We start from the raw sequence: 11535 nt of genomic DNA, 5'->3' as shown, positions 1-11535 counted from the left end.
TAATATTTCTTCTTATATTCCTATTTTATGTTCTTTATACTTTGTGATAGATTGAATTATTGTTCATTTATCCCAATTCTTCATGCTCTTGCTGTGTTTCATTTGTTTTTGAGATGGAGTCTCTCTCTGTCACCCAGGCTGGAGGGCAGTAGCGCGATCTCGGCTCACGGCAAGCTCCGCCTCCTGGGTTCAAGCAATTCTCCTGCCTCAGCCTCCCAAGTAGCCGAGACTACAGGCGCCCACCACTAATTTTTGTATTTTTAGTAGAGATGGGTTTTCTCCGTGTTAGCCAGGATGGTTTTGATCTCTTGACCTGGTGATCTGCCTGCCTTGGCCTCCCAAAGTGCTAGGATTACAGGCATGAACCACCGCGCCCGGCCTATGCTCTTGCTGTATTATATCCTTCTCGTTTGACATGTAGGTCTACAATTCTTCCACCACGGGTAGAATATTTTCTCTCCTTGTTCATGTGGAGCTTGGCCATGTGTCTTGCTTTGGTCAATGGATCATATAAGGATGTGAAGAGAGGAGTGGCCTTAAATGTGCTTGTGTGATTCGGCTTGGATCTCCTGCTCTGGGAAGCAGTTGGTGCAAGGAGGATGAGACCTTTTAAGCAGATCTGGACCTAAAATACAGCCATGCCCAGTTGACCTGCAGCTGAAGCAGAGCCACTAGACTGAGCCAAGTCTAGATCAGCCCACCTCAGTCAACTTGCAGATCCATGAGCATGAGAATAAATGCTCACTATTGTTCTCTACTGAATTTGGGTGATTTGTTATGCAGCAATATTGCAAAAATAGCTGACAAACACACATCAAGAATGTACTTCTCATTCAGATTTTGCATATACAAGAATAAACAGTTTATATTATATGTGTATAGCTTTTCTTTCAAAATAAATTCTTTAAATGTATAGTTTTTGATCTTGCTCATTTTTATTTCAGTGTTGATTTAATCTTGCCAAGAATCTTATTAACACTTTGAGATAGCCAGTTCTTTAAAAGAATGTTTCTTTAAGTTTTGGAGTTGACAGATGTACCATCTATTTCATTATACTCACCCTTGTACCCACTGGAGCATCACAGGGAAATGAGGCAATTTGCTAAATAAGGATGTGTCCTCCTACTTCTTTACTTCTTTTTGTTGTTGTTGTTTGTTTGTTTTTTGAGAAGGAGTCTCACTCTGTCGCCCAGGCTGGAGTGCAATGGTGCAATCTTGGCTCACTGCAACCTCTGCTTCCTTGATTCAAGCGATTCTCCTGCCTCAGCCTCCCTAGTAGCTGGGACTACAGGCGAGTGCCACCACACCCAGCTAATTTTTGTATTTTTAGTAGAGATGGGGTTTCACGGTGGTGCACGCCTGAAATTCCAGCACTTTAGGAGGCTGAGGCGGGTGGGTCACGAGGTCAGGAGTTCGAGACCAGCCTGGGTAACACAGTGAAACCCCGTCTCTAATAAAAATACAAAAATTAGCCAGGTGTGGTGGCACGTGCCCATAGTCCCAGCTACTGGGGAGGCTGAGGCAGGAGAATCACTTGAACCCGGGAAGTGGAGGTTGCAGTGAGCCAAGACCACGCCATTGCACTCCATCCTGGGTGACAGAGTAAGACTCTGTCTCCAAAAAAAAAAAAAAAAGGAAAGAAGTTCGAGACCATCCTGGCTAACAGAGTGAGACCCTGTCTCTACTAAACATACAAAAATTAGGCAGGCATGGTTGCATGTGCCTGTGATCCCAGCTACTCAGGTGGCTGAGGGAGGAGAATCACTTGAAGGCGGAGGTTGCAGTGAGCCAAGATCACGCCACTGCACTTCAGACTGGGCAAGAAAGTGAGATTCAGTCTCAAAAAAATAAATAAATAAAATAAAAATAAAGATGTAAAAATAGTCTGGGCACAGTAGCTGACACCTGTAATCCCAGCTACTTTGGAGGCTGAGGCAGGAGGATCATTTGTGCCCAAGAGTTCTAATCCAGCCTGGACAACATAGCAAGACCTTCTCTCTCTCCATATATATATAAAATTATATATTTTATATATATATATGCATATTTATTTATTTTGAAACGGAGTTTCACTCGTCACCCAGGCTGGAGTGCAATGATGCACTCTCTGGCCACTGCAACCTCCGCCTCCTGGGTTCAAGCGATTCTCCAACCTCAGCCTCCCACGTAGCTGGGATTACAGACTCCTGTCACCATGCCTGACTAATTTTTGTATTTTCAGTATTGTAGTAGAGATAGGGTTTCGCCAGTTGGCCAGGCTGGTCTTGAACTCCTGACCTCAGGTGATCTGTCCACCTTGGCCTCCCAAAGTGTTGGGATTACAGGCATGAGCCACTGTGCCTGGCATATATATATATATATTTGAACTTAATATTATATATATAATATATTAAGTTCGAATATACATATATACATTCAAACTCCTGGCTTCAAGTGAAACGTCTGCCTTGGCCTCCTCAGGCGCTGCTGCTATTACAGGCGTGAGACAGCTCGGTGGTTAGTATCTTTATTTGGAGGCGAGGGCAAGCCATGAGAGACCTTAACGAGTGGTTCTGACAAGTGCAAACTTGTGTTTTACGAAGACCACTTAGGCAGCAGTAGCGGAGGGACAGGAGGGGAACAGGCACTCAAGAGTAGCTGCCATACTTTGGGATCCATCCCCCATCCCTGTGTTTGCAGTGTTTCAGGGACCATTTCAACATCTCCAAAAGTCTAAGATTAAAAATGCAAAAGAAGAGAGAGAAGCTGCTAAGGCGAGTCTTTCTCCCAGGCTGGAGTGCAGTGGCACGACCTCGGCTCACTGCACCCACCGTCTCCCGAGTTCAAGCGATTCTTCTGCCTCAGCTTCCCGAGTAGCTGGGATTACAGGCACGCACCACCACGCCCGGCTAATTTTTTATATTTTTAGTAGAGTCACCAGGTTGGCCAGGGCTGTCTCGAACTCCTGACCTCAAGTCATCCACCCGCCTCGGCCTCCCAAAGTGCTGGGATTACAGGCGCGAGTCACCGTGCCTGGCTCACGTGGCGAGTCTCAACCACGTGACCCTTCCCCCTCTCCACCCCCGCAAGTATCAGCGAAGGACTAGCAGCCTCTTCCAATGTGGGTAGCTCCTTGGATGGCCCCGCCTCTCCGGAGAGCTACAGCCAATCAGACGGCGTGAGGCCGGCAGTGGGTGCGGCTGCGCCTGGCGATGCGCAGAGCGGAATACCAGGAAGTGTCCAGTTTCGCTGTCAGTGCTTGGGCAGCTAGCTGCACACCAGGTCCCTTGAGTAATAGTTTAAGAACGGGTGGAGAAAAATTAGGGGGAAGTCTTCAAATATTCAAAGAGTCAGCGAGGTAAAGAGGACTTGGGCAGGTCTGTGTAGCAACGGAGGCGGGAATCATTCATTGACCCATGAAGTATTTCCTGAGCTCCCACCAGGTAAGACCAAGTTCTGTTCTAGATGTCCGAGGGGCCAGAGTGAATAAAGCAAAGTCCCCGACCTCAAGGAGTTTAACGTGAATAATATGGTGAGGCAGTGGTGTTATAAAAAAATATAAAACACTGGCCAGGCGCGGTGGCTTACGCCTGGAATCCCAGTACTTTGGGAGGTCGAGGCGGGTGGATCACTTGAGGTCAGGAGTTCGAGACCAGCCTGGCCAACATGGTGAAACCCCGTCTCTACTAAAAATACAAAAAATTAGCCGGGCGTCGTGGCGGGCGCCTGTGATCTCAGTTACTTGAGAGGCTGAGGCAGGAGAATCGCTTGAACCCAGGGTTGGAGGTTGCTGTAAGTCTTGATCGCACCACTGCACTCCAGCCTGGGCGACAGAGTGAGACTGTCTCCCAGTAGAGTGATCTGGAAAGGGAAATATCTGAATACAGTAACTGAAGGAACCATGTAGAAATGTGAGAGAAGGGCATCGCTGTGGGCACAGGCAGCAAGTGCACACGTATCATGAGATCCGAGCAAGGAACAGCCAAGGGTCGGTGTGGAAGTTGTATTCAAATTACTTCTACCTCCTCAGTGAAATGCAAAGGAAAACTATCAGCTGTGGATAGGGAAGGAAGAGGCACTGGAGGTTTGAGAAAGATGTCATGAAGGACTCACTTATGACCCTGTAAGTTGAAGAATTATTAATTTTCTAGAACACTTTTTAAAAAGGAAATCTGGCCTGGTGCGGTGGCTCACGCCTGTAATCCCAGCACTTTGGGAGGCCGAGGCGGGTGGGTCATCTGAGGCCAGGAGTTCGAGACCAGCCTGGCCAACATGGTGAAATCCTGTCTCTAGTAAAAATACAAAAATTATCCGGGCATGGTGGTGCATGCTTGTAGTCCCAGCTACTTGGGAGGCTAAGGGAGGAGAATCACTTGAACCTGGGGGGCAGAGGTTGCAGTGAGCTGAGATCGCGCCACTGCACTTGAGCCAGAGGGACAGAGTGAGACCGTCTCAAAATAAATAAATAAATAAATAAAATAAAATAAAATAAAAAAGAAAAATCCCAGAATGAATTGCAGAAATGTGATCTTGGCAGGTGCAGCCGCTCATGCCTGTAATCCCAGCACTTTGGGAGGCCAAAGTGGGAGAATTGCTTGAAGGCAGGAGTTAGAAACCAGCCTGGGCAATGTAACAAGACCTTGCTTCTACAAAAAATAAAAAGTTAGCCTGGTGTCATGGCATTGTGGTCTCATCTACTCAGGAGGTTGAGGCAGGAGGATGGCTTGAGCCCAGGAGTTCGAGGTTGCAATGAGCTGTGATCATGCCACTGCTCTCCAGCCTGGGTGACAGAGAGTGACGGTCTCAAAGGGGAGGGGGAGGGAAGGTAAAGCACGGTGGCTCATGCCTGTAATCCTAGTACTTTGGAAGGCCAAGGCAGGAGGATCACTTGAGACTAGCCTGGGCAACATAGTGAGACCCTCTCTCTTCCAAAAAATAATTAGCTGGGCTTGGTGGCATATAACTGTAGTCCCAGCTACTTGGGAGGCTGAGGTAGGAGGATCTCTTGAGCCACGACGTTCAAGGCTACAGTGAGCTAAGATGTGATTGTCCCACTGCACTCAGGCTGGGCGAGAGTGAGACTGTTTCAAAAAAAAGAAAAAAAAAAAGGAAAAAAACGCGTTTTCCATTGCTGGAAGAGGGCAGGACACCCGAGGATTCTTAAATCAGTGTTATTTTAAAATTTAATTTATTTTTTTTTTTTGGAGACAGGGTCTTGCTCTGTCACCCAGGCTGGAGTGCAGTGGCATGATCTTGGCTCACTGCAACCTCTGCCTCCCAGGTTCAAGTGCTTCTCCAGCCTCAGCTTCCTCAGTAGCTGGGATAAAAGGCGTGCACCACCACACCCAGCTAATTTTTGTATTTTTAGTAGAGATGGGGTTTCACTATGTTGGCTAGGTTGGTCTTCAACTTCTGACCTCAATTGGGAGGCCTGCCTCGGCCTCAGCCTCCCAAAGTGTTGGGATAACAGGCATGAGTCACAGCACTCAGCCTTAAATCAGTTTTGACCAGTCCTTACCAGGCTCTACCAGCACAAGATTCTGTAATGAGAGGTTAAAGAGATTATACTGCCTTAACTGATAATTAGCAACTCTTTTCTCAAGAAATGATGTAGGAGAGTACCCTTCTCCAAATAACCATGAAACTTAACAAGAAGCACAGCTGTCACGCAGTTAATTTCCCCAAATAGAAGACTACATGGATAGAATTCCTTGCTGAAGTTCTGAGGCCAAGAAGGGGAAACTGGGCACTGCTTTTGCTCTGGACAGAGGAAGAATGTCCTCAGGAATCATGCTTCTTTCTGGAATGTATCAATATGGTGTTAGAGAGGCGTTTTCAGTCATTCTTTCACCAGTTTCCATTGGCTAAATAAGAAGCAGAAGATTCATAGCGTAACCTCATAAACAGCTGGGAAGGACAGGTGTTAAGTGGTGAGATCTTTTAAAAAGTAAATGAGGGACTGGGCACAGTGGCTCACGCCTGCTATCCCGGCACTTTGGGAGGTCGAGGTGGGTGGATCAGCTAAGGTTGGGGGTTCAAGACCAACTTGACCAACATGGAGAAACCCCGTCTCTACTAAAAATACAAAATTAGCCAGGCGTGGTGGTGCATGCTTGTAATCCCAGCTACTCAGGAGGCTGAGGCAGGAGAATCGCTTGAAGCTGGGAGGCAGAGGTTGCGGTGAGCTGAGATCACGCCACTGCACTCCAGCCTGGGCAACAAGAGTGAAACTGTGTCTCAAAAAAAGTAAATGAGGCTGGACTCAGTGGCTCACACCTGCAATCCTGGCACTTTGGGAGGTCGAGGTGGGTGGATCACCTGAGGTCGGGAGTTCGAGACCAGCCTGACCAACATGGTGAAAACCCCATCTCTTCTAAAAAAAATAAAAAAATTGGCTGGGCTTGGTGGTGGGTGCCTGTAATCCCAGCACTTGGGAGGCGGAAGTACAAGAATCGCTTGAACCCAGGAAGTGGAAGTTGCAGTAAGCTGAGATTGCATGCTATTGCACTCCAGCCTCGGCGACAGAGTGAAACTCCACCAAAAAAAACCCCAAAAAGTCAAAGTCAACTGGCATGGAGACAGGAGGCAACGCTCAAATGTTTCCCTGATCTGGGAGTGGGTCAAGCTTTTATGGGATTCCTGTCTAGTCCTAGGTGATGCCAATGCAGTTGGCCTGCCTAACAATTAGGAGGTTAAAGCTTTTTTCCATTGTGCACGCCCGGGCAATTTTGGCTCTGTGTCACCTGTAACAGCTTAAGCAATGGTTAATCAGTTTGAGCTGGTCCCACAGTTACCACACAATACTTCTCAGAAAATGGTGACCACTTTGGAAGGAATGATGCTTGCTGTGATATTTAACTTTGGAATGTCCATTTTAACTTATTGCCAAGCCACAAGAACAAAGTAATGGCCTTGAGAGTTATTTGAAAGGTTTTCAAAAAAATTTATTTTCATAAATTAACACACATAACAGTGGAAATTTTAGAGTCACAAACTACCAAACAGAAAAGGAACTGCAGGGGCATCATGTATACCAATGTTACCAAAAATGTACAAATTTCATTGAACTACTGACCATGATAATATATAAACATGTCAGGCAGCTATTTTTACTGGCCCAGACCAGCCCAAGGAGATGCTGAGGCCTCTCACGAAGAATTCAAATCCAATTCAGCACCAGAGAGGGGCTTGTGAAGACACACAATCAACAAGCATTGTATCTGAGAGCACACTGCACTAGATGGCCGGCTCAACAAGGACCCCCCTTCATCATCAAAATAGCTTTTGCTGCTCAATTTGTGGCTAGATGGTAACATGAAACTGTAATTTTAGTAAAATTAAATCTCCCTAGCCAGGTTTTTATATAACAAGTTCAGTTCTGGCAAGGAGCCCTTTCCTGACACGAATCCAGGAAAGGATACTCTGCACTTCTGGCCAATTATTTAAACTTTGGATACAGCCACCCACAATGTGGTTATTTAAGAGGTCCTTTCCATGACACCAGGGGGAAAGCTTACAGAAACATAACAGAACAAGGGAATTACAGAAAGCACCAACTGCATACTCCCCCCACCCCAGGGAATGGGAGAAAAGTATCACTGCCTAAAAGTTGGTCTTTCACAGATCTTAACGTATATGGCATTGATTATGAGACGGAATCCCAGCCTGGAGACGGAGCGACGGCCATGCAGTCATCGGCTACACTGTGGCCTTGGATCTGCTGCTGCCGTCCCGTACGCTCCCTGCTGCTCTTGGCCCAGTGGGCGAGGAAGGAGCCACGGGGGAGGTCTCATGCCCAGAGAGTGGGATCTGGAATGGACCTCAGGTTAGCTCTGGAGCTCGTGCCAAAGACTCTTTCAGGCAAAATTGTGACAAAGTATCATGATTTTCACAGCTCTTGAGGAGCGCTGAGTTTTGGGATTCACAGCATGAGTTTCTGGGCTCTTCAGGCTCCGAATAAGGCAAACGCTACATGTCTTTTCACTGTAACTCCCTCAGCTACCGTAGCTTTGAGTAAGGTCAGTAAGAAAAAGTGGACATGATCAGATTTAACAGGAGACGAGGTACAGCTGAACTCATGGAGACATGAAGCTGGAAAGCAGACCAAAAGCAAAAAAAGAGGCGGCAACATGGAGGGAGGAGGCAAACACAGCTAGAAACTGAAAGATGGGGAAAAAAAAAAACCACGACTGAAAGTTTCAGTGAAAAGCTGATGGGCAGAACCCTGATTGGACCTGAGATTTCTCCTCTTTCCCATATTAAAAACACTAAACCTCTGGAAGTGAGTGATAGTTAAGTTGTAGTTAACTGTAACTTCCCACCACTTGGGGAGGGAAGTTCCCATATTCAGAAACTGTACCAACTCCACACCAGAACCAGACTTGTAGCTCTGGGCAAGTGGTGTGCCAGCAGCCGATTACTGTGTCCCATCATGGTTAGGGACCGCGGGCTTGAGGACCCATGACAACACTGCAGCTGGCTCAGTGCTGAAACTGAATGTAAGAGAGGTGTGGCTGAGTGCAGCTGGAGCCTACGTATATACATCACCTTCAGGTAAGTAATTTCAAGTTTGCAGTGGGGCCCCCTTCTCAACTTTGGAGCAGGGGAAGGGCCCTAGCCAGAGGGTAGGCCAAGAATTTCAACGAGGGCCAGGGCTGGCCTCAGAACAACTTCTCTCCTACATTGTCAAGACAAGGAAGGAGCCCAGCTCTGTTTCTTCCAGTCCTCTGCTCCCGGTTACCCATGTTCCAAACCGCTGCTCCTGGCTCTTCGAGTGCCACACCTATAACGGGCAGTTGAAACTATCTCTGCAATGTTGGTGACACTACAGCTGTGCCCACTGTTCTCTCTGGGAAACATAGCTGCCACATCACTGCATCTACACTGCCAATGGAGCTGGCAAACAGGGCTTTGTTGACTCACTGCTAGTCTGCAACCTGTCCAGTAGGAGCTCCCTAAACATGCCTGAACAAGAGCACAATGTACTACTCATCCCACTCCCTTAAGCAAAAAAGGCAGAGAGAAGCATTTAGTGTCTAAGAACCCTGTCCCAGGAAGGGAGAGGTATTGAGGTGAAACATAGGTCGTGTCTATACAGTCTGGGCAAAGTGGATGTAGAATGACAGAATCTGGTTAGCATCATTCAGAGCTGGTACGGAAGCCTGGCTCTCTTCTAATTGTATCTGGCCATGGCCTTGGACGCCTCCGTGGATGACCATGTGTGTATTTTACTTATCTCAATGCTATGTCTGAGGCAGTGGGCCTAGAAGATAGCCGTAGCACACTCTTCTCTCTGGCTTAAGTCAGTTTTTCTGCTCCAGTGTGGCATAGACTGTCAACCTGCAAAAGCAAGGCACATAGAGACCCCCCACCCCCACCCCATCTCCCCATCCACTAGCAAATGGGGAAGCAAAAGAAACCTAAGAGAGTTGACCAACATTCCAGGACGTGCCACTCACTCTTCTCTAACAGACTGACTTGGAAATGTGCCTAGAACTCTGACGGTTCCCATCGGTGGCTGCTCCATGCCAGTGGCTCCCAGGAGGATAGAAGAGGTGATGCTGGTGTCCTGATGATGACTTTAGCACCCCACTCACCAGCCATGGAATGTTAATTCTCCAAACTCTTGTTTTGAGAGAGAGAGAGAAAGAGAAACCCCTAGAGAAGGAGGGGAAGGGGAGCAGGATATGGGTACACAGGACTTCAGTGGAAAAGGAACAAGACCTCGAGGCTGCTGACGCACAGCAGCCCTCTGCCCACAGACTCCTGCAGGCACAAACCCAGAAACTTGGCTAACTCCGGCATTCGACAGTTCCGGTAGATGTGACACAGGAGCCCAGAGTACAATGAGGTGGCCCTCAAAGAGGGCTGGCTGGGGATTTTTGAGCTCCCACTGCAGGAACACATCTCTGGGTCTGAAGCATGACCCCGACTGTCTTCCCATTCTTGAAGCGAGCTGTCTGGAGAGCCACATATACTGTGGGTCAGCCTGTATCACTGTCCAAGCTGTTGTACTCAATTTTGTTACCTGACACCATTTCAGATAAAAACCATTAAGACCACACCCAACCACAGTATTTTTTCAATGATCGGGAGAGAAACCTGCTCTTACTTAAATCACTAAAATAAATACATGTATCTGGTGGGCAAGAATGAGAACCCAGATGAATAAAAGTGCTCCCTCTAATGAGTTACACTAGAAGCTGGAGCTGGGGAAGGGATTGCCTGAAACATGAATAGGAAAAATGTCTCTTCCATGCAGCGGTCAACTGGGTCGAACGCCTATCATGTATTCTTAAGACATGTATTGTTTTTCTCCTTAAAAAATTGGTTTAAAATCACATTTAAAGGCTCCAAACATGCAGCAATAATAGTACAAAAACAACAACAAAAAAGAAAACAAATGAAAATAATCCACACCACAACATTAAAAAGTGCAACTTACTTCGAATGGGGCCTGGACGGGCTCCTCTGGCACTAGTGACCCACAGTCACAGAGGGGAGAAAATGATGGGAAAAAGCCACACACGCACAAACACTCTCACATACACTCACATCAATAGGTCCTGGGCAGACAAAAGATTAGAAAACACAACAGCTCATCTTTCCTCAACTACTGAAATGAGCCAGTGAGACCACGTAGGACAGGACGCCAGTTCCCCTCCCTAGGCCACGTTTCTAATAATCTTGGTCTAGCACCACCGTAAACAAAGCGGAACTTTCATATGGACGTGCAAATCCTGTGAGTCCTTGGAATCCTAGTGTTACTGAAGATAGGCTGCTGCTTCCTCCTGTGGATGGCAGAGACTGAGGAGGAGGCTAGATGTCGTTCAGGTTCATTTCCAGGAGAAAGGGAGCATTCCTGAGGTTCTATACTCAGCAGTAAAAGTAGAGGACCCTCCTTCACCAGTTTCTAAAAAGGTTGCACCTTGAAATAGGTAAAATTCATGGACTGTGCATTTTTGAGTGGTTTGGCGGTAGGGCAAAATTAGGCAACCTCTTCCAAGGAGGTCCAAAAAAAAAAAAAAAAACCAAAAAAACGAACAAACAAAACTAAAATTGAGACCCTCAAACTGAATTGCTTCTCAACAGTCTGATGATCGCTCCTGCTCCTCTTCCTTGGCAAAGAAGGTCTCCAGTTCCATTAGTTTCTGTATCAAAAGAGCATCCAGCTCTCGACTCTGCACAGCTGCCTTCTGCGCCCTGGTAAAGCTGCCTGCCACCATGACTTTACCTCGAGCTCTCCTCTTTCGCGGGACTGTAAAATCCTGAAATTCTAGAACTCGCTTCCTCTTCTGTTGGCTTATTGAGATTAGCGTACCATTTCGTTCCTTGGGTTCCTCAAAGATGGTCTCTAAACACCTAAGGATGAAGCACAAAACAGAATCACCAACGGGCTGACTCACATGGCCCATCCTGTCAACAGGGTCAGGGTATTGACGCTGGGTTAACAACCCTTCTAGTCAACAGTGACTGAAAGCTACTTGTACCAACTCTTTTTTTTTTTTCTGTGGGACAGAGTTTCACTCTTGTTGCCCAGGCTGGAGTGCAATGGCA

The 11535-nt window shown here is 47.1% G+C and overlaps 1 protein-coding gene across 1 annotated transcript in view; it reads right to left on the bottom strand.

Annotated features, from left to right (window-relative positions):
• Window positions 1-6901: 6901 nt before the first annotated feature.
• PRR14L (proline rich 14 like) overlaps window positions 6902-11535 on the bottom strand; it is a 70572-nt gene continuing 65938 nt past the window's right edge. Inside the window, exon 9 of the mRNA XM_025400355.1 lies at window positions 6902-11340. Within this exon, the coding sequence (XP_025256140.1) occupies window positions 11064-11340 (277 nt within the window). The 3' untranslated portion in view covers window positions 6902-11063. The remainder of the gene's footprint in view (window positions 11341-11535) is intronic.

The sequence above is a fragment of the Theropithecus gelada genome, chromosome 10 (genome assembly GCF_003255815.1).
Source record: "Theropithecus gelada isolate Dixy chromosome 10, Tgel_1.0, whole genome shotgun sequence".
Taxonomy (NCBI): Eukaryota; Metazoa; Chordata; class Mammalia; order Primates; family Cercopithecidae; genus Theropithecus; species Theropithecus gelada.
The sequence above is the reverse complement of the archived record's forward strand: the minus strand, read 5'-3'. Positions and strand labels throughout refer to the sequence as shown.